Genomic DNA, 24,273 nt, shown 5'->3' on the forward strand with positions numbered 1-24,273 from the left:
CTGTTTATTTCGTTCGTCATGTGACGGAGTCTTATGCATATATGGAGTTCGCCCACTTTCTTTGAGAGGAATATAAATGTGGGTCCAAAGCACCACACTCGATATGCTCATCGAGAAGGATATATATTCGTCAAGGCTTGAAAGCCATCTCTTTTCCCAAGACAAGCTCAAAATCTCCAAAAAGAATAGTTTTGCCTTTGCATGGACGTGCTTCAAGGGCATTCAGCTTGCAGTCGACACTATTTTAATAGATACAGCTTTTTCGATACTATTTCGTAGGCTCGGCCGCTCTCTCTTGCTCTGTCAATGAATCAATTAAAAACGCCCAAGTGGCATAAGTCATAAATTTAAGCCAACGAGCATAGTCTGTCATCATGTATTCCAGTCCCAAAGTCCGCATATCTAACCGTTTAGTCGCCCACAATCTCAACATGTTTTCTCATTTGTCATCAACAATCAAAGTACAGTAGAGTTTTTGTGCGGCATTGGGCTAGCTTTTTCGAGACAGTGACTCATCTGTGAAGCCAGCATTTTCTTTGATGGAATTCTGTACACCGTTCTCGTATAGAGCGCTCTGCTGACAGTGCGCGATTAAACTTCGTGCATACATACTCGTCAGCTGATGGAGAATAGAAGTGCAGCGTTAACGCAAACGCCCGCAGCTCGGATGGAATACGTGCCTTTCTGGTCTTTTCGTGCCCTAGGGATTGCTGTATGTATGGGGGAAGGATGCAGTGAACATCGCCCTGCGTACTCAGACATGAGCTTTTGATCCTTGATCTCCTTTATTATCGCTTGAGGATCGAGCCTCGCTCTTTTTGGTTAGTGTGCAATTTTTCTTCTGCAGAATTTTCATCTTGAGCTGTTTTATCTCTTCTTGGAAAAGATGAAGCATTTCTTCGTAATGCTGCCGTATAGGTGATGCAACTGTCACATCTTCAACAACTTTTTTCAATTTGAACGCATCTAACGGCCGGAGTACCGGGCGATCGGTTAGGTCGCTTTATTTGCAGCTGGAAAGAGCACTGCACAGTTCAGACCTGCTGGTTTTACTCGATCGCTGCACTGCATAAAGCAAATTCAAATATAACGAAATAATGCACGAATGTAAGAAAAAACAGGTCCTTGTATATTGCCCAAATAACGTTACTTAACCTCGTAGTTGCGAGCTACCCTTTTTATAGCACGAACAGGGCAACCGATAACGAAATCTCGCCTATTTATATAATTTCAATGAATAGCAAGCGGTGCGTTATTTTCCTATTCGCGCTCCGCACCAGTGGTATCAACAAGCACAAGAATGTGTATCACTGGGTTTTGCAAGTGTTTTACAAATGCGTCAAGCACAGCTAGTCGAAGAACTCCCAGGTCGCAGCCTAGTCCGGTCGAAACAATTTGGCGAGAAGTGCCTCTAACATATGCGATCGCAATCTCTTGGCTTCCAGACTTCCCGTCGAACAGCCTGCCCCGACGTGCTTCGATCATTTGAGTCCTTACGAAACCGGTTAGGAAAAAGGAATGGCCGTCAGATGTGAAATTAGAGACAGATTGCGGGCTGTCAGCATATGTACCGGCATATAGAGAAGTTTTCATCGAGCTCGAAATGTTCTGCTTACAACTGAAACTTCATCCCAGAGTACCTTTTCGCTCGACTTATACAGCCGTACGCAACGCACAATGTATCCAACAACGTCCGGACGCCACCACGCCAGAAAACAGCTAGAACATCTATGCGGCCGCTGCAGCACGCGTTGGCGCGATTTCTGCCTATGGCAAGATGGCGGCACGCGGCTTCAGCTGAGGGGCGCCTCCTCCACTCCATCAAATTTTATTTTAACCTCCTTGTTCATTCCTATGGTGGTTGAAGCGCCGCTCAAGGAGCCCGCGTAAAGCCCCTTGATAAGCCCGCGTAGACACTAGCGCCAGATTCCCCTCTAGGTATTATTGTAAGAAACTCTATGAAAAGGCTGGACGGCGCATCCCCGTTCTGCGAGGCAGGCGCTTGTGAAGCCACCGGAAGATCCCCTGTTTGTCCCGGAAGCTGGCGTCTTCTGTCCGTCTAAGTCTCGCAATTCAAATATTCTCGGGTGGCTGCTGTTGTTATGATCGTTTTTCTTTTTTATTTTTTCAAACTCTGCGATTACGCCTAACTTTAGATGCCGACGAACGCTACACGAAAGATGACAGACGCCGTGCCGACCGTTTGTGCCGACCAACGTTTTGGTGCCGACACCGTCTGAATATAGCGGAGTGCTGTAACGTACAAAATGCGTAAAAAGTAATGCAACTTTGAGGTACTTACAGGTGAAATGTCTTCCCTGACGACTTTTCCGGTCGATTCGTACAGTTTACTGCGCTACAGGCAGGTATTTCTTTAAAAAAGAAGAAAAAAGCTCTCTTCCGGTACAAAAACGGCGGCTTCCGATGGCTTCACGCCCGCGTGCTCGATGCGCCATCCAGCTCGATCCTCCTAGTGGAGATCAGTGATCTGACATCTTCTCGATAGTGACACAGTTGTCGGCATTTTAAAAAAAATTACACCATGTCCCGCTAAAGGGAACCATGTGTGGATGCGAAGCAGCGGGACGCTGGCGCTCATCGCGCCGTTGCGCAGGAGAGAATGAGGCGCGCGAGAGGGGGGGAGCGTAGGAGAGAGAGGGAGGGGACGCGCATGCGCAGTAGGGGTGTGGACGCCGCGGGAGGGATGGACAAAGCCCCCGCCTTAAGCTGCTTCGCATCTAAAAAGGATCGCAAAAACTGCACGTCGTCAGCGGTTGCTACATGCATGGTACATGCTACACGCGCAGTGAAACCACGCACGCGCGCACGGCGTCGAAAACGAAGAGCGAAATCCATCTGCAGCACGGCCCCACATATGCGGCGCGAACTCGAAGCGTAACGACACGAAGTAAGAATTTTTTCAGAGACTACTGCAACAATCGAAAAGTGGCGCTGCCAGCGCAAAAAAAACTTTTTTTTTTAGGGGCGAAGCTCCTTAAAGCGGCACCCGTTCGTCCCTCGTAGTCGTAGTGCGTAACCAGTCGTAACGCTAGTACGAGATCTTGACCTCCAAGGCGGTGCCGGTGGGAGATTTTTCCTGTGCGTTGTTGAACAATAAAAAATTCGCAGCGTGCGCGTTAACTAAAAGCCGAATTCTTCTGTCTCTCATTCCCCATTAGCAGCCATTGGCATGTTCCAGTAGGAAACGTTAGTAGAAGTAGAAGTGTAAGTGTTAGCTGAAAGCCGACTTCTTCTGTCTCTCATTCCCATTAGCAGCCATTGTTTACCTCCAAGGTAGTGCCTGGTGAGATTTCTCCTGTGCGTGATTAAACAACAAAATTTTGTTCAAAACGCCGTTGATTGATGAAATAAGCCAACGAAAGACGCCAGATGTTTTCTAAAAGCAAAACGAAAGAACGCCAGATGTTTCTAAAGCAAAACGAAAAGACGCCAGCTGCTTAACTAAAGACGCCAGATGTTTTCTAAAGCAATTGTTTTCTAAACAATGAAAATTCACAGCGTACATGTAAAATTAAAGTGAGCTGCAAGTCGTCATAACTCTCATCGAACCTTTAGTATAAACGCGCCCGATCTCACGTCGGTGATGATGTACTGGGCAGAATTCACGGAAGATTCACGGTTTACCGATGAACCTCCGCAGCTTCGCCCACTCATCATCATTCACTCCGTGGATATGCTGTGATTTTTTAAGAATGCCGGCGCGGTTAGCGTGATATGGCACTCGCGAGCGGCCGGATATATATGAGGTTTGAAAGGAGGGAGAGGGCACGCACACGCCCGCGGCGGCAAGAAAGCCGGCTCGAGGAGCGCAGGCTTTGCCTGCCCGCCTCGCGCACACCCACACGAACAAACGAGCCTCGCTCGCCTCGCAGTGGCCGGGGCTTCGAGCGCGCCATGCGCGACGCGCGACGCCGCCGCTTCGCGCTCCGTCGTCGTCGGGGCAACCGCGGAAGATGCATGCGGCTTCTGCTCGTGCTAAAATGACAAAATTCGGGGCAAAATTCCTAGGTTGTCGGCGGCGAAAATTCGTTATATCAAGGGTGTCTCCCGCTGCCACTTTGTTACACAGAGGTCGCAAATACATGCGCTTCTATGGAGTAACGGCGGCGAATAGAAAAACTTCCTAATATCGAGGAATTCGTTGTATGGAGGTTCGTTACAAGCAGGTTTAACTGTATATACACGTCAGAATAAAGATTTATTTGTGCAGCGCAATCTGTTAATTCTTCGCGAAGGTACTGAAGTTATTGTTCTGGCGCAGCAGTCGTGTGCCTGCCGGAGAATGCAAACAACAATGTCTGCGAAATTCGTTGCTCCTGCCTGTTGTGAAGTGCGAGCTGTAATTTGATTTTTGTATACAAAAGGATCACCAGCTTCTCAAATTTATGGGAAGTTGTGCCTTGTTTATGGGCCTAAAGTGATGAGTGAAGGAAAGGTCAGAAAAATTCGGCAGATCCCACGTACCGTGGGAATCGATGTTATGCGGCAGGCGCGGGATGGTGACTGTGGCACAATTTTCCACATTGAGCGAAACGTTATGGAATGACGCTAGAGAAATGTGAAAGTGTTGCCTGCACACTCATATGTTGAAAAGTCACATGTATTATACGACCAGTTGTTTACAGTTGCGTAACGATGCCAACAGCAACATGAGTGTTACCAACACCAGACGCGGTAAGCTGATATAGTTATATTCTTCAATACTGGATAGCGCCAATCCGGACAGGACAAAGGAACACAGATGCACAGGACAGGCGTTACTCGCAACTAAGCTTCATTCAGGAAAGTTTCCCTAGATATGTGGTACGCAGCCGAGTGGCACGCGCAGGCGCAACAGTTCCAGTTGATACAGTTGCGTTACAGTTATGACGGAGAACGCACGCACGTTTCACGAACCTCTGTGAATGTGTATGAGGGGTTCTTGACAGTTCTTGAACAAGGTCATCATCACCGTGATCAGTGAGCACCAGCAGCTGGACCGGACTTGTTATCAGATCCGTTCGTGATCGCGGCTGCGAGGGGTCTAAGTGTAGTGAAGTGCGAGGTATAGTGCAGCTGACGGAAATCCTGGATTCCTCTTACGATGAAATGATCTATGATGCCTCCTGTCCTGGACGTGGCAGCGAGGTCTTTTGATACCCTGTCCACACCCAAGCCGTCTTTCACGCAGTATAAGGATCCAGGCGTTGTTCAGTCTTGATAAGTCAATGCTGATGTCACCGGTAATGAGGCCTGTTTCTCTCGGTCGGCAGATTTATCGTAGGGCATTCACCCCGCTTTTTTGTTGTAATCCACGTAGTCCACGTTGCTGACCACGTGGACGAGGAGATGGTAGTTGAGCGTCATCCAGGGGTGTCCTGTCTGACCCGAATGTCGCGGGTTCAATCCCGGCCGCGGCGGTCGCATTTCGATGGAGGCAAAATGCTAGATGCCCGTGTACTGTGCGATCTCGGTGCACGTATACCAGATGGTCAAAATTTCCGGAGCCCTTCGCTATAGCGTCTCTCATAATCATATCGTGGTTTTTTGGGACGTAGAACCCCAGCAATCACTATTATTATCACTTTCTTTCCGTGTCAGTGTGTATGTTCGCGGTTACTGCGTTGACTGAGACTATGTTATCACCTGAGGCACATACCCGCATAACATGAACTCTGATATGCGGATATGTACCACACGTGTGACTGAGAGAAAGGGTTTCATGACGTACGCGACAGGTATTTTGCGTTATCCATGTCAAGACCAGTGAATCGTGTTCGCCATACCAGCGCCTCCTCTATTTTTCAGTGCCTGGGCGAACACTCTCCTCGGGCCGTCGCGCGCGCGCTCCGCGTCCGCTCGCCGCTGCCGCGTGGTGGCGCTGTGCAAGTAGAATAGTCAAGATGATATACAGCGACTGGCAGATATATGCGGAAGGGAATGTGAGGCTCTAGGACTAGGATTTAGTGCAACAAAATGTGGATTGATGGTATTCAATGATCACGAGGACCATGCGGTCTTTATACAGGGCCAAAAAATACCGAGGGTAAGCGAGTACAAGTACCTCGGAGTATGGGTAAATGAGGGGGATAGATATATGGAGGCACAAGAGAAAGCATCGGTAGCAAAGGGAAAGAGGAATGCTGCAATTATGAAGCACAGAGCTTTATGGGGATACAATAGGTGAGGTGCTTCGAGGGCTGTGGAAGGGTGTGATGGTCCCGGGGCTTACATTTGGGAACTCAGTAGTGTGCATGAAGTCAGAGGTACAATCAGGAATGGATGTAAATCAAAGGACGGTGGGCCGCCTCGCGTTGGGCGCTCACGGGAAGACGACAAATGAGGCTGTAAAGGGTGATATGGGATGGACAGGCTTTGAAGTGAGGGAAGCTCAGAGCAAAATGAGATTCGAAGAGAGGCCGAGGAAAATGAAGAACAATAGATGGGCAGAGAAGGTTTTCAGGTATTTGTATAGAAAAAGCGTTGACACGCAGTGGAGAAAAAGAACTAGGAGGCTCATCAGTAAATATACGGCTAGCAGTGCGGGCGATATGGCAACAAGGAGCATTAAGCGGAAGGTCAGAGAGGCGGAGAGGACTTATTGGATGGCAGCTATGGAAAAGAAGCCGGCTCTAAGTAACTACCGAAAGGAAAAAAAACGAAATAAGGAGGGAAAGGTTTTATGATAATTCAAGGGGAAGCGCTTTACTGTTTGAAGCAAGGTCGGGCTGCCTTAGAACGCGTAGTTATAAAGCGAGATTCAGTAACGAAGAAGAACAATGTACATGCTGCGGGGGAACTAAGGAAACGATGGAACATGTACTGATTGAATGTGGCGATATTCACCCAGGTATACGTGTGGGCACGAGTCTACTTGAAGCCTTGGGTTTTAGGGACAACAATGGAAAGCTGCACACGTCCGCGATAGAAATAAGTAAGAGACGGTTAGAGTATTGGTGGCAGAAAAGTATAGATAAAGAACAAAAATAAATAATGGGGGAAAAATAAGGTCATTCTGCCTTAAGAGGCAGAGAGATAAACCGTGAATTTATATTTTTTGGTATAATAACATAGATTTAATCAATGTAAATAAGGTATTAGGCCAACATAAAACAAGGAAGCTTTTTTTTTCTCTCTCTCTTTTTTTTTTTTTCTTCGAGCCTGGTGGCAGACATGTCACCGCCCCGTTACAAAGGGGACGCTCATAGCATCCATCCATCCATCCACGGGAAGCTGGCGCTGAACGGCCGCGCGTATCGCGAAGCTTACGAATTCGTGTTTGCATCCGAGTTTAATTGCATTTGTGCTTCTTGCAGGCTTTCACTGGTACAGGGGGGTGGAAAGAAACGCGAACATAGCGGCGCGCTGTTTTCATCACGCTCTAACCGTGGTGGCAATAAAAAGATGCTAGATGGTCTTTTATTGTGTCATGGATGACGTCTCTTTTCATCAATCATCCAGGCTATACCCACTTGAAAATAGATACGAAACAGCAAAGAATACATATGCCGCATGTTCGCGTGTCTTTCCATCCCCGCTGTACGTATTCAGCAGGTAGTCTGTCAGGCCGTGCTGCCGGCTCGATACTTGCGCTCGAGTTTGATAGTTTTCGCGTTTTATTTTCTATTTCAGGCTATTGCAACCTCGTCAATGCCTTAGCATGTCATACTGTTGAGTTCCATTCTGCAAATGGAACTGAAAGAAATCACGATTGTATTTTTTTATTTCCCTTTACTGATAAAGAAAAAAAATCTCACAGGGTCCCGTATGGATTCATCTAAGACGACTGAAAGGCGAAAGTCACCTTCTTTTCCTTCCAGTAAATATATTGACATTCCTTGCCTTCCTTCGAGATATATCTGCGCCTAACGTGGTTTTATTACAGCCTCAAGGATCGGAGGCAGTGCAAGTTTTCTGCAGATGAGCGGAAGCATGCACTGCCTCCGTGATCGGCCCATTTTGACCAAGCGAAGATGTAATATGACGACGTCACGTTGTGTGACGTCACGATAATGTCACAAAATTTTATGATCTGTGACGTCATATGATGTCATCACGTAATTATTTCTTGCATCACTCGCGTTGACGCCGCCGACGGTCAATTTTCACGTTTGATGAGGTATCTATAAGGCTTTTGCCTTAATACACTATGCGGCTGTCGTTCCAGGAAATTCCAGCTGTCGCTGGCGTTCGGGAGAGGTGGCTCGAAGTAATTATGTGGGATAATTGGTCTCCTAATACACCTTCAAACAATACTAGAATATGCAGCCGTCGTTTACGACCTGAAGATTTCATAGAATATAAGAAGCGGTGGTTTAAGAAGGATGCAGTAGCGTCACTATTTGCAGACTAACATACCATTCACGTTTGCAGTCCAAGGTAACAACTGAACCAAGCATGGCAAGTATCCCTATGTTGCGTCCGAACAGTCAACGAATGCATGTGGTACTAGTAGCAACGCTGCCTCGCGATCGCCGCCATGTGCATGCAGCGCTGACATTAGGTCCCGAAGCTGAAGAATCGGAGCCCATGGACACCACATGCTCTACCGGCGAAACAACTGACAATCATTATGTACAGTGTCACAATAAATGAGTGCGCGAGGCTGAGCAGGCTGCTCCATGCGACAAAAGCGCCCAGGTCGACAGCCATTCGGCCTCTACTTTGCTCACTACCGAAAGGGCCAAATGGAAGAGAAAAGAAAGAGAGCTGAGGAGCCAGAGAATGAGGCTACAACAATCCGTCGACAACTACAAAGACAAGCTCAAGCAACTGACAACAGGCCGCGCCATTTTTCATGCCTTTCACATTGGCTCAAGTTGAGAGCCGGCACTACGACTTTAGACTTGGACAGCGTCTGTTCACACACATCGGTCAGTGTTGCAGGAAGCGCGCGGCACTATGTAGCTGTTTGTGTTTGTTTTTCGTACCACCACGATTTAACTGGTTTAAGCTCTAAAATGGTGGAATCACTTGGCATAGTTCTTTTCCTGGCACCAGCTGTTGCTTCTCCCGGTGGCAACAAATGTAATTCTCAAAATCTTTACGGAGGGAACGGGTGATCGCGTATATCCCTAAAACAGTCTAGTGACATTTCATGCTATTTAACGTATGAACTCCAGGCTTGCGTGTAGTGTGCTACACCAGTAGACTCTAGCACGCATCGGGGAACTTTAAGCGCCCAAGCTTTCAGTATTAGCTCTTGGCAAATGCTGCTTTCGAAAATCGACTTTATACAGTCAAAAACCGACTCTCAGTCAAGCGAACGTAACGGTCACAAAACAATTTTCCGCGCATCACTGGCATGCGTTCTCTGGTATCGGGCTAGCAGACGACGCGCGAGCGTCTCGATCAAATAGCCGCGAAAGACACATGCCTTCGAAATTGGCTGGTTGCCCAGAACGACAAGTGCTTCATTATTCCAGTTTATAAGTTTTCATTATACTTTAAACAACGCGAATACAGCCGAAAACTGAACCATACAGCAGCTTCGAATGCAGCACGGCATTAGTTTCCGCGAGCGACGACGCGAGAGCTTGTCTACTACGGTGGCGGCGCCCGGCGGCTAAACGCCGCCCATAACCACAGTTCAAAAGTTCCATAGTTAGCCAGAAGCAAACAGCAAGATTCGTTTATATATATATATATGTATTTCCTATTTGATGAAAATTAATTACACCCACCTTTTTTATGGCCTTTGTTTTTAATTATTATTCTCACAAAATTAACTTGTAAAAAAATATTTTTGTTAAACAAAATAGAAAATTATTCTCATCACTAGATCTTAAATAATTTTTTTAAGCTACCCGATTCTTGGCCAATCCCCCTGAGTGGGTGTGAGCCAGCAGAACAGGATCTACATCTACATCTACATATAAACGCCGCCCTAACGCCAACGGTCGGTTCCCATTGCGCTCGGGAGACGCTTTTCGACCGAGGAGCTGGGAGGTTGTCACGCTCTCGCTCCGCTCGTCACCGTGCTGGCTCCCCTTGTAGGGGAGCCCACCGAGGAGAGAAGATGATCGCCCCGTCAAGATTCCAACCCCTCGACCAACTGGATGAAGCTTCTAACAGCCAGCCAGCAGACCTTACCATCCAAGGACCATCCCGGCCAGCGCTGCTGAGCGACGCGCCAGCAAACAACCCCGCTGCCACGGGAAACCAAGTAAGCCCGCATCTTTTTGCTGAGCGTCATGCACTACCCGAGCATACAGCCAGCGTCCGTGATATAGCTATGGAAGACCAGGAAAGCTGGACCGTAGTCCAGAACCGAAAACTGCCGCGACCCAAGCCACGACCCAAGCCACCAACCACCCGACAGCCGCAGACCTTATTTGAGACCATAATGCCGAGGCCTAAAGCATTTAACATCACCCAAATTCCACCGTACCAGTTTGCGTATAGACTCCGTCTAGCGCTTCCTCGAATTAAGGGGCCGGACATTCAATACAGGCTCCTCACCAAGTCTAACCAAGCAGTGGTTGATTGCTACACAGAGCAAGCTACACATTTGCTGCTCAACCTGGAGCACCTGATCATTGACGACCAAATTGTGCAGTTTAATACATATGTTGCTCTCCGTGAAGGGCGCATAAGGGGTGCCATTCACCGAATCAAGGGTCTAACTGAAGAGCAGTTAATGCAAGGCCTGACAAGTTCGACCCACGAAATCGTGTCGGCACGGCCCCTCGGCATGTCTAACACAGCACTAATCACGTTCAACGGCACAAACCTGCCAGAATACGTGGCTTTTGAATCAGTGCGTTTCCTTGTGCACAAGTACAGACCAAAGATAACCTCATGCATGAACTGCTTAGGCATAGGCCACAGAGCTGACGTCTGCACAGCCCCGAAAAGAGACCCAGAAATTTGCACAAGATGCCATACAAAACATGCAGAGGATTTTACCTGTACGCCGAAATGCATACACTGTAGTGGACCCCATGACTCGCGTTCTCCCGAATGTCCAAATGTAGCAGCAGCTACTACTGCTCTTCGTAAACGAGTGAACAAACCGTACAAGCCAGCAGCGCCCTACTCATCACCGCACCGCAACGCATCAGGCAAAATGACCCAGAAAGCGCAGCAGTCGCAGGAACAAAACTTTCCGTCTCTCGAGAGCGACCACCAAACACTCACGCCGCAGACGCGCACGCAGTCGGCAACACAGCCTCCGACGCAGCAAGCGTCCACCGCCACATATGCAGCTAGGGTGCATAACGCGCCGTCTCAACATAACGCTTCGCCTGCACCGCAGACGCATCCAAGCGTTCTGCAAGAACTCGCGGAACTACGAAACACCCAGAAGAAATATCTGCAAATCATCAGTGACCAGCAGAAAACTATTGATGAACTTAAAACGGTTAATATCCAACTAAAAGAACAAAACGCTGCTAGAGACGCTCTAACCTTGAGTCAAAGACAACGCCCCCCCCCCCCCCCCCCCGAGTATGAGCAGTACGAACGTCGCTTCGAACAGTTCGCTGCACAGCTACAACACATGCAGCACATTATTCAGACACTCAAACCAAAAGCGTCGTTTACAGGTAACAAACGCAGTAGGCCAGCTGCCATTGTAGATCAACAAGAAAACAAAGATTCAGAATCATGCCTCTGATAGTCCAGTGGAACGCGTGAAGCCTTCTCAACAAAGTCAATGACATCCTTTACATAATAAATTCCCTCGAAAAAACCCCCGATATTATTTGCGTACAGGAGCCGGGCAAGTATTGCCACATACCAGGATATGCTGGCGTTTCATCAGGTCAATTGGGTTACGTACACGAAAAAGAACCTTCCTGCCGTCCACAATCCGCTATCTTCAGATTAATTCTCGTGCATTCAGACACGCACCGAAATCGAGGGCATAACATATGAAATATTGAACTGCTACAGTTCTCCAAAATCAAGTAATGCGAAAATTCCCCTCAGAAAAATGGACACTAAAGCTCCAGCTTTAATTCTGGGAGACTTTAACGCGCCTAGCGTCTTCTGGGGATACTCAAAAGATTCTCCCAAAGGGAAGCAACTCAAGGAAGCTTTGGAAGACGCCGGCTTTACTCTTCTTAACACGCCAGACCAGTACACAAGGATTGGTGGCGCGAAGCAGAATAATACATCGCCGGACCCCACGTGGGTTAGGCACCTACCACAAGGTACGCACTGGGACACATGGCCCGACAATATTGGCAGTGACCACTTACCAGTTGTGATTGCCTGGGGCAGGATTTTTTCTCAGGCAAAGGAGGGTTCATTCATTGACTGGGACAACGAAAAGCGACACGGAAGGCAAGCAAAACCTACAAGAAAGTACCTCGAAAGCCTGCGCCCGACAAGCACCTCCTTAACTTATTGGAGGCATACATAGCTGCTTTACATGCATACAGGACAGAAAAATCAGCTCGTAATCGTCTGAAGCTTAAGGATCTCACGAGACAAGCATCAAAGTACGCGTGCAAGTTACGTAGGCAGCAATGGCAGGATTGCTGCAACCAGCTACACGGTCGGATAAATAATCAAAGGCCGGGGCAAAACTCGAACAGCCGCTGAAAACCTATGCTTGGCTTCCCACTCATCAGAGCAAGCCACCGCCGATACCTGTGCCAACACATTTTTTCCACAGCCGGCAAGGGATCCGAAATATCCAAAATGGCCAGAAGAAAAGCAAAGCAACGACGTAATGGATGCTCCTTTCACAATCCAAGAACTTATGACAGCACTAAAGGAGTCAAATAGTAAAACAGCTCCGGGTCCCGATATGATCACGTATAAACAATTACAGCAACTTACAGAAAACCAACTAATCCCCGTTCTTGCCATCATCAATCATTCATGGGAAGATGGCAAAATTCCTACGGAGTGGAAACATTCCAGTGTTATACCACTCCCTAAGCCAAACAAACCTCCTACAAGTGACAGTAACCTCCGTCTCATTTCATTAACTTCAGTAATCGGCAAGGTGATGGAGCGAATGGTAAAAACACGCCTCACATGGATGTTGGAAAACGGGGAACACTATCGTTAGACCCAAACTGGCTTCAGACCCCACCTATCTACGCAGGACACACTCCGGCGCCTAAATGTGGATGTACTAAAGGACCCCTCACCGTATTGGCAGAGCACTATTGTAGGCATTGACGTAAAGAAGGCCTTCGACTCGGTGCCCCATGAAACTATACTACGAGAGCTGTCAGAAGGCTGTACAATTACGTTCGAAGTTTTCTGCAGAACAGGACCTTTTCTATAAAAATAGGCTCATTTACCATTGAACCATATTCAAACAAAATCGGAGTTCCGCAAGGGGCTGTCATCTCCCCAACGCTGTTCAACATAACAGTGCGTCCACTTGCCTATCTTTTAAAGGAGCACTGACACAAAATTTCGAAGGCGAGATAATTAAGGTCCCTATATTTATAAAGGTAGCGACAACTACACGCGCGCCCTCTCGAGGGGTCCAAGGAGCAGCGATAGCAGACGACGCGCCGCTCGCTCTCGTGCATATTGCGAGATAGAGGGATTTTAGTGAAAGATAGAGGGACTTTAGAGATAATGAGTGTACGGCTCCACCTGGTGAAACCTGGCTGGTGGCTGGTTGTGCCTTTGCGCTTGTGCCGTGCTACCTGCCATTTCTTCCTCCGTGCCTGCGGCTTTGCGTGTGTTAGTTGTGTTCTCTTTCGCTGTTCGCTCGTCGTGCCCGTTGGCAGATGTTATGGCCCGCTCACGCTAGCGGCAAGCCTGCCGCAACGGCACGGTGCCGCAGAACGTCGGCCGTCGCCGCACGCGCGAGAGCTGTCCAACTTGCACGGCAAGCTTCGCCGGCGAGGCATTCGCGCCTCCGAAAAACTAGTCCCCGAAAAACATGGCAGCACTGCCAAAAGCGGTTGTCGTCCACTTCGAATCTATCAAGTGGCCGCCGTGCGCTCTGTAACGTGTAAGTTCCGAACTGATGCTTCCATTTGCTTTAGATTCATGTCCTTAAGCTTCGACAGCAATGTATTCGTCCTGATTCGGCGCCGTTTTTGAGAGCCATAGTCAAATAATCGATGCTGTAAGCTTAGCGAGTCGAGATGGGCGCTTCCGAATGCTCAGAGGACATAGACTACGCGTTTGTTAGTTGTTTCTAATCCTCCATAGCTGGCGCCACTTGACCTGGTTCGGCCACCGCACTCACGTTCGCGCGCCGCCTGCGTCACAATTTTGCGTGCTCACGTGGCCAGCTGTGGTTACCCGTCCTCCGGAAGTAGCTGCCTAGCTCGGTGCTCTTTGAAACCGAAACTGCGACTGGGCGCTCTAAAAACGTCTCTAAATAAATAACCGTCGCGCACTCGTGCAAACGAGGTTTGCAGCCGTGATAAGTGGATCATAAGCTACCTATTGCAACAAAAAAACAAAATGCAAAATTTTTGTGTCAGTGCTCCTTTAAGTGAACTCCAGTCCATCTCGGCGGTAATCTATGCAGACGATGTTACAATATGGTCTAACGCGCGAGACACCTCTACGCAACAACAGCACCTCCAAAAAGCAATAGGTGTTATCACCAATTTCCTTGACAGACAAGGTCTCCAGGTTTCACCAGAAAAGACCGAGTTTGAATCTCAAACCCACCCCAGGTGAAAATTTGCAACTGGGAATGCAACTGGTACAAACCACAAAAAGCAGCAATTCATTCGAGATAAAATCCAACTTGCTGTTCGAAACACGAGCATACAACGCAAAGAGCACATTAAGCTTCTAGGTATAATATACCAACAAAATGCAAGGTCTACGCAATGGGTAGAAAAAGCGCTGTACACGGCGAAACAGACAATAAGAGTGCTGCGAAAGCTGACAAGCAGTGCCTCGGGCCTATCCGAAGGTCAAATTAAAAGGCTCGCACAAGCGCTGGTCCACTCAAGGTTCCTATATGGGCTACCCTTCCTGCCAATGACGCCGACCCAGCTTGACATAATTGAATGCATCAACATAACATGCATTCGTATCGCCACAGGGCTACCGAAGTACGCCAAGCTCGAAGACCTGTACGGAGCAGGTCTGCTTCTTCCAATAGGCGACTACGTTGAGCCAGCACTGCAAGCCCAAAATGAGCGCCTCAAGCTAACCCGTGCGGGGAGAGCCATCAGAAGCGAACTAGGCCTAAGCAACGAAGACCTACCTCAAATTCTACCCACCGTTCCACCATGGGAAGATGTTACCGTGACAGACAATCGGCCGCTTCCGAAACATAAGAACCAAGCCTCGGACAAACAGAGAAGGGATTACTACGCTCAGCGGCATATTGAGTACCTATAAAAACTATATCGACGAAGAAGAAATAATCTACACGGATGCCTCGTGCACTCTAGAAGGGTCCAACACTGAGGCATTTTTGAACCTGAGAACAGGAGCATCTTCATTCTCTATTACGCATTCTTGCTTGCTACCCGAAGCAGCCGAAGGGCACGCTATTTCGGCAGCTCTAGCCCACTACACTGAAACAGAATCATCGCCAAAAGCTATTCACATCTTCACAGACTCGCAGCAAATGATTCGAACGCTCCAAACTCGAAGTAAACTACCAGAATACGCCAGGCACATCCTCAACTATGCCGCCAAACTTCTAGAACGATCCATCCGGGTAAGGATTCATTGGATTCCTGGACACACCAATATACCGGGGAACGAGCTAGTTCATCACCGAGCCATGCATCAAAGCAAGGAACAACTCGGGGATGCCAGCTCGGAGCAGTCCGCAACGTTAATCCAAGACGACACCGATGAAGCCAACTACCGAGCAAAAGTCCAGCGCCGGCGAAAGTTAAGGCATAAAAAGAGCCCAACGTACGTTGCCCCACCTACAGCAAGACATGGAGGAAACCACCCACTGGATACTCGAAGATCCACTCATCAGAGCCAGGCTGAATATATGGTGCAATGACTTGCGCAAGACGGCCATTCGATCCCTGCCCAGCAATAACAAGCACAACAAGCTCACCAGTTTAAAGGGGTACTGACACAAAATTTTGCGGCCGAGATAGCCTGCTGGATCGATTCCCGTGTACGTGGGTGTACCATCTGCAAAATATCGACAGCGAATAAAGCTTGGAAGGTATTTTATATGATTTTTGAAGTTCGCGAGCGCGATCCAGCATTATAGGCAGCACCTGGTGCATTGACACCCTCGGAGGTGACCCGAGGTGACCCCCCTACTTCCACTACGTAACCGTTGCAGCCGGTACAAGTTACGATGACGTCGTAGCCGCCATTTCTGTTTTGACGCGCTTCCCGACAAATCGCTCCTCGCCAGCGGGTCAAACCTGAAGTGATTCGCCACGTCGAGAATTCCTTCCATCCCCGCCGCAAGAAAATCGTCACCATCAGACGACGATGAGCCCGACGACGACAGACCGCGCGGAAATGCGTCACTGTTCTGTGTGCTCACTTGACCGAGCGTTTCACTCGCTAGGTGGTGATAGTTGCACCCGGCGGCTTGTCGTTTTTGGAGCTCTGTCAAACCGAAACTGAGGCTGTGTCAGTAATGAGGAGCTTGTAATTAATTATCTATCGCGCGCTGCAGCAAACGATGTGCCGTGTTATGACTAACAGGCCCCCAGCAACACATTGCAGCAAAAAAACGCGGGGCGATAATTTTTGTGTCAGGACTCCTTTAAGAAAATCACCTTTTTATCCTTTTTTCTCTCTCTTTTCTTTCCCATTTTTATTTACACCATGGTGCTGAAGCCAACAAGCGAGAGCACTTTGTATATATTCTAATAAAGTTTTAATCAATCAATCAATCAATCAATCAATCAATCAATCAATCAATCAATCAATCAATCAATCAATCAATCAATCCCATTGCGCTCCGCTCCTTCGCCCAGGCACAGAAAAATAGAGGAGGCGCTGGCCATACACTGATCCCCTGCTATGCCAATTTTGGTATACTACAAGTTATGGAGGCGACCAGGAGAGCGCCCATACGTAGGCGGCTAGATGGATGGATGGATGGATGGATGGATGGATGGATGGATGGATGGATGGATGGATGGATGGATGGATGGATGGACGGACGGACGGACGGACGGACGGACGGATGGATGGATGGATGATGGATGGATGGATGGATGGATGGATGGATGGATGGATGGACGGACGGACGGACGGACGGATGGAGGGAGATGGATGGATGGATGGATGGATAGATGGATGAATGGATGGATTTATTTATTTATTTATTTATTTATTTATTTCGCTGAGAAATGCTTCGCATTTAAAATGGTGTCGAGACTTCACAAATGGCAACACAAATATGCACGACGAAGAGCGAAGTGGAAAAGGGCCGAAATCCAGACCAATGAAACTGTTCAACAAGTGGACCTGGAATTGCGATTACGAGGGCTGTTCGAAAAGTAAGGGCCGTTTGCTAATATATAAATATTTACAAATCAGAATGAAGATTTATTTGTGCAGCGCCATCTGTTAATTCTTTGCGAAGGTACTGAAGTTATTGTTCTGACTCAGTAGTCGTCCGCTTAATTGTCGGGGAAGGCAAACAGCAATGTCTGCGAAAATTGTTGCTCGCACCTGTTGTGAAGTGAGCTGTAATTCAATTTTTGCTTGCAAAATCATATAAGCTTCTCAAATTTATGCAGAGTTGTGCCTTGTTTATGAGCATGAAGTGATGAGTGAAGTAAAGGTAATTAAATGGTGTCAAGACTTCACAAATGGCCACACAAATGTGCACGACGAAGAGCGGAGTGGAAGGGCCAGAATCCAGACCAATGAAACTGTTCAACAAGCGGACCAGGAATTGCGATTAGATCGACGACTGACAGTTAGTCGTCTGTCGGATCAATTTCTCTTTTCGGCCGCCCTACAATTTGCACGACTGTAACTGAAAAGCTTGGATATCACAAAGAGTGTGGAAGGTGGGTACCAAAAATGCTTACCGACCAACTCAAACAGCAAAGAATTCCCAGGCGGCGAACTTCTATGCAGGGGGGGGGGGCTAAAGAAACTGGTGCAGCGGTATGAAAAGTGCTTAAAAGTTAAAGGGACCCTGAAACGGTTTTGACGATTTTGTACGAACACATTGGGCCAGTAGAGCAAACTGTGTAATTTATTACAAGGCTTTAAAGCTGCGAATCGCTACCGATCACAGCGGCTCAGCTGTGATCCCCGCCCACTTCCAGTGCGTGTTGCACTGGAAGCGCGACGTCACGCAGGCGGCTGGATCTGATTGGATATGTCCAGTCCACGTCAACCTACTGTGGGCAACGAGCGTCGTCTGCGCTGTGTTACAATGTGCTCCGTGTTGACGTGAGCTGAGCGACAGTGTTTATCTCGAGGTTTCTTTTCTTGGACAAAATGAATTGCCCTAGCCGTGCTGTGTACCACATATCTAGCAATTGGTGACTTGCAGCTGCGACATCGTGCAATGTTTGTGAGGCGTCTGGCGAGCGGAATCCCTTCAAGGAGTCCTGACACAAAAATTTTCGCCCCGCGTCTTTTTGCTGCAATGTGTTGCTGGGCGCCTGTTAGTCATAACACGGCACATCGTTTGCTGCAGCGCGCGACAGATAATTAACTACAAGCTCCTCATTACCGACACAGCCTCAGTTTCGGTTTGACAGAACTCCAAAAACGGCAAGCCGATGGATGGATGGATGCTATGAGCGTCCCCTTTAAAACGGGGCGGTGACATGTCTGCCACCAGGCTCGAAGAAAAAAAAAAAAAAAAAAAAAAAACTTCCTTGTTTCATGTTGGCCTAATACCTTATCTACATTGATTAAATCTATGTTATTATACCAAAAAATATAAATTCACGGTCCATCTCTCTGCCTCTTAAGGCAGAATGACCTTATTTTTCCCCCATTATTTATTTTTGTTCTTTATCTCTACTTTTCTGCCACCAATACTCTAACCGTCTCTTACTTATTTCTATCGCGGACGTGTTCAGCTTTCCATTGTTGTCCCTAAAACCCAAGGCTTCATGTAGACTCGTGCCCACACGTATACCTGGGTGAATATCGCCACATTCAATCAGTACATGTTCCATCGTTTCCTTAGTTCCCCCGCAGCATGTACATTGTTCTTCTTCGTTACTAAATCTCGCTTTATAACTACGCGTTCTAAGGCAGCCCGACCTTGCTTCAAACAGTAAAGCGCTTCCCCTTGAATTATCATAAAACCTTTCCCTCCTTATTTCGTTTTTTTCCTTTTCGGTAGTTACTCAGAGCCGGCTTCTTTTCCATCGCTGTCATTCAATAAGTCCTCTCCGCCTCTCTGACCTTCCGCTTAATGCTCCTTGTTGCCATATCGCCCGCACTGCCAGCCGTATATTTACTGGTGAGCCTCCTAGTTCTTTTTCTCCACTGCGTGTCAACGCTTTTTCTATACAAATACCTGAAAACCTTCTCTGCCCATCTACTCTCCTTCATTTTCCTCAGCCTCTCTTCGAATCTCATTTTGCTCTGCGCTTCCCTCACTTCAAAGCCTGTCCATCCCATATCACCCTTTACCGCCTCATTTGTCGTCTTCCCGTGAGCGCCCAGCGCGAGGCGGCCCACCGTCCTTTGATTTACATCCATTCCTGATTGCACCTCTGACTTCCACGTCAACCGCCGCCGGGTGCAACTATCACCACCTAGCGAGTAAAACGCTCGGTCACGTGAGCACACAGAACAGTGACGCATTTCCGCGCGGTCTGTCGTCGTCGGGCTCATCGTCGTGCGCGACGATTTCCTTGCGGCGGGGATCGAAGGAATTTTCGACGTGGCGAATCACTTCATGTTTGACCCGCTGGCGAGGAGCGATTCGTCGGGAAGCGCGTCAAAACAGAAATGGCGGCTACGACGTCATCGTAACTTGTACCGGCTGCAACGGTTACGTAGGGGAAGTAGGGGGGTCACCTCGGGTCACCTCCGAGGGTGTCAATGCACTAGGTGCGGCCTATAATGCTGGATCGCGCTCGCGAACTTCAAAATTCATATAAAATACCTTCCAAGCTTTATTCGCTGCCGATATTTTGCAGATGGTACACGCACGTACACGGGAATCGATCCAGCAGGCTATCTCGGCGGCGAAATTTTGTGTCAGTACCCCTTTCAGCTCGTCGCTGCAATGAGCGTCGCGCTCTCGCTATCCGTTCAACGCCACGATCCACATGTCTGCGGCTGTAACTTCACCCCCTGAAGACACAACCACATTGCCAGGGTTTACGCTTATCGGTGATCGTTCTCGAAGTCTTTTTGTTTGTCCGCATGCTTTTGCAGGTTGTCACCTCCTAGGTTGTCACTAAATTAAGATTGACTGGTAGTGTGGCGGCACCTGTCGGAGCAAATATTAACTACTCCGCGAGCGGCGTGCTGCCGGGCACACTGGGCCTCCGAGATTACGCGCAACCTGTCGGCGCGCAATATCGGAGGCCATGACTGGGCGAAGCTCAAACCGCCGAGTGCGCTTATGACAGCGCTGCGATCACCGGCGATGCCAGCATGTCTGTGAGTTGAGGGTGCAAGGCAGGGTGAGAAGGATGATATATATACATAACTTGCAACTACGTCACGCCGCGGAACTCTGGGATACGGTTTTGCGGCATGCGCCGCCATTACCGAGCACATGGCAGCAGACGACACCGACTCAAGCTGTACGGCTCTCGCAATTCCCGTCAACGCTGCGCAACGGCGATTTGTGCATTATTTGGCTGCTGCACGAGAAGTGTAAATCAATATTAAAAAACAGACCAGACGTGGGGACGTACAGTTTGCCAAACGTGATCACAAGCCCGTGCAACCGCACGAAAGAGCTGTCCGAGAAGCGGAGCACATGGCTTATGCGCACGTAAACAGGAAAGACCTCAGTCGTTGCACAACGTTCCTGTGTGCGGGTGTCACTTCATAACAGGCAAGTTATGCTTCCGAGTCTCCTCACCTTTTTGCCGAGTGTATCGCCACGGTGTTATGCGCGAGGTCAATTTATGTCGAAACATGAAGCACTGAATTGAACACAGCGATCGCGCCTTGCTTTCCGGGAGGCCCTCTTAGCTCTTCGGTGAAACGAACCGCGAGTGGGCGCCAAACATGTTACTGGGTCATGGTTTTATGCAGCAATCAGCGACGAAATCTGTGTAGTTTGAGCGCCGCAAAATGCAGGCGGCGAAGAGCGCTGCTGTAGGTGACTCGTGCTTTTTTGTTTCAACCATTACGTGCGACACCACTGACGACACTGCAGGCTGCATAATGTCCTGAACGATTCTCGTTCGTCGTAAGCGCAAGGCAAACAATCAAAACACACGCACTACGCCGAACGATCCGCGCACGAACGTAAACACAGCGCGGTCACTGAGACATATGTGCTCGGTGATGGCGGACGGAAGACAGGAACTGACGTCACTTGCAAGTTATGTATATAATTGTCTGTAGTGGCCTTGGTACACGGTGAGTCGCTTAATTTCTGCTGCGAATGATTTAGGGATGATCTTGCCTAAACGCTGACAATTCTTCAAAAAAAAAAAAAAAACCGTTTCAGCGTCCCTTTAAAGGAGTACTGACACGATTTTGAAGTGCAGCAAAACGGACGTTTTTGGTTTCCTTGGCATGTAGTGTTAACGCTCACCCCACACCGCATCCGGGAAACACGTATAAATATTTAAGTTTGATTTTAAAGTTTTCATCTCCCAGCATCTGCAAGGCAGCTTCACCGCATGGAGAGCCCTATGACGTTTCAAGTCAGCTCACTTGGTTTGCGAAATCTAGGTTCTGCATGCAGCCTAAATCACAGAAATCGCTGTCGGAGGCACTGGACGACAGTTCACTCATCACGAACCACGTTCGACTGACATCAAAGGACAGCAGGTGCATATTTCGTGGGTTGCAGTCTGCCTGTGACGTCACGGGCCGACTTGACACGTCACTATGAAGCCGCCCTCTCGAAACCGAAACTGCTGGTTGAAAGAAGCGGTATTAAAAATATATGCAATGCATCCCCAGGCACCACGACACTCTTTTTACGGTTCTCGACACCCGTGCTTTCATTTAGAGCCACAACCCGAAAAATTTTATTAAAATTCATGTCAGTACTCCTTTAACAGTGAATATGTAGGAAAGTGAAGTATTTTTGTAGTAAACTAATCCCGCCAATAAAAACTTTCACTAAGGAATATTTATTTTTTGGGACCGAACGGCCCTTACTTTTTGAACAGCTCTTGTAATATGCAATAACACGTGTACTTACTAATGCAGTGTTGGTGCTTGGGGCTATGCAGCTTGTAAGCCACTTGAGGTGGTGCATGAGAATTAGTTCCTCAGTGTGTTTGATAGCTGCTGTGACTCTCACTTGCAGGCCATGAAATGGTGCTGTTGAAATGCCACTGCAATAAGGACCACATTTGGGTTATGTACACTTTCTAGAGTTTATGAATTAAATATATTTAGCAAACACCATGAATGCCTATATTAACTAAAACCGTAACACCTAACCTAAAACGTAGTACCCTAACACATGAAGAAATAATATAATGATCATTTTAACTCATCTTTCCTATGTCATTGAGCAGCACAATATTTTAACGCCATTCCAACATGGTCTCAGAAAAAAACGGGTAGACTGAAGTGGCACTGTTTGCACAAAAGGAAGTATTACTTAGAAATCTGGAGGAAAAACAATTAGTATTAGCCCTGTTTATTAACTTTGAGAAAACCTTTGACAGCTTAAACCATGAAATGCTTGTTGCCTATCTTCAAAGCTACGGGATCCGAGAAAATGCTTTTGGACTCGTGAGTTTTTATTTGTTGTATCAATGTCAGTATGTTTTAACATTTGTGGCGACACAGTGCGCACAAACCGGCGCAGCCTCCGCCTCGTCACTATCTGGGCCGGCGTGACACGGATGCATGCTACACCACGCTTCCGATAAAAGACAGCGCCACACAGTTTCACCGGAGGCTTACGTCACCACTGCTGGCTATATAACCCAAGCTACCAAGCTTGGTTTCATGTTTTGTTTCTCTAACCTTTCGAAGCGCAGCATCGGCATGCTTGCCCTGCTGCTGCTACTACGTTAATAAACATCATTTTGTTTTATGTTGGGATCCGTCCTTCACGACTCCGCATCCCACATCTGGTGACCCGGAAAACGAACAAACCGCAGCGCCATTACCCGGACCTTGGAATGACCTTCCAGAAGATTCCACGGGATCTTCACGCCGAGTCAACCGACCTCTGACACGCCTATCACGATGGCGCTGCGACCGGATGAAACCACGGCGCACTGCATCTTGCTGCCGCCGGAGTTTCCCGAATTCTGGCCGCAGTGTCCAGCCATCTGGCTCATCAAGATGGAGGCTGGTTTCTCCCTGCGTAACATCGTCTCGCAGCAGGACAAGTACGCCATCACGGTAGCTATGCTTCCTCCGGCTCTGCGACGCGTTGTGCCTCCTCTTGGGCCGCAGGCATACGACCAACTTCGAGGGTTCGTGCTAGCCCCACCGCAACCGGCAGCAACCGTGCCCGCACCCGCCGCAGCAGCCGTGCCCGCACCCGCCGCAGCAGCCGCGCCCGCACCCGCCGCAGCAGCCGCGCCCCCGGCACCCGCCGCAGCAGCCGCGCCCCCGGCACCCGCGACGGCAGACGAGCCCCCGGCACCCGTGACGGCATCAGCACCTACTGATCCTGTGTGCGACACCCAAACCAGCGCTGCCTGTCACGTTTTCGCTGGCACCACGGATGTCACCCTAACCGAGCCACCTCAGACTGTCCCGACCACGCTGGTTGGCTTCGAACATCATACTGTCCCGACCGCCGATCCTGCCGAAGCTGTCGAGCGGCAGCGCAAACATGACGACGCCCGCACCGACCGCGACCACCCGGTCCCAGTCTCTCCGGACGGACCAGCACGAGGCCACACCTGGCACCCCAACCCTGGTCATCCCGCAGAATCTGGGGCCAAGGCCCAACATCATTCTGGCGCCGCCGCGCAGGATGCCGCCCCCCTCGTTTGCCATAGTCCCGGGACAGCCCCTGACACTACAACAGCTACAGGCCATGCTGCACGTGCAGACCATGCTGGCCCAGCCCACGCTGGGTGCGTTCCAGACAGACAAGCACCAGTCCCTGTCGTAGATACCGACGTTCACCCAGCCGCAGATACTGGCGCAGGACCACCACCATCATGGCACCCTGTCGGCGCCCCTCATCTCGACGAGCGGCAGTATGGTGTCCTCTGTGCCCGTCGCGCCCGCACCAGTCACAGAGAGCGTGCAGATTGTGGTGAGCAAGGTTCCACAGACTCCGGCAGT

At 48.9% G+C, this 24,273-nt stretch overlaps 1 protein-coding gene across 1 annotated transcript in view; it reads right to left on the reverse strand.

Moving 5' to 3' along the window:
* LOC119386298 (uncharacterized) overlaps window positions 1–24,273 on the reverse strand; it is a 76,909-nt gene that overhangs the window by 34,478 nt on the left and 18,158 nt on the right. The window contains exon 7 of the mRNA XM_037653625.2: window positions 22,211–22,346. Within this exon, the coding sequence (XP_037509553.2) occupies window positions 22,211–22,346 (136 nt within the window). The remainder of the gene's footprint in view (window positions 1–22,210; window positions 22,347–24,273) is intronic.

Source organism: Rhipicephalus sanguineus, chromosome 3 (genome assembly GCF_013339695.2).
Source record: "Rhipicephalus sanguineus isolate Rsan-2018 chromosome 3, BIME_Rsan_1.4, whole genome shotgun sequence".
Lineage (NCBI taxonomy): Eukaryota > Metazoa > Arthropoda > Arachnida > Ixodida > Ixodidae > Rhipicephalus > Rhipicephalus sanguineus.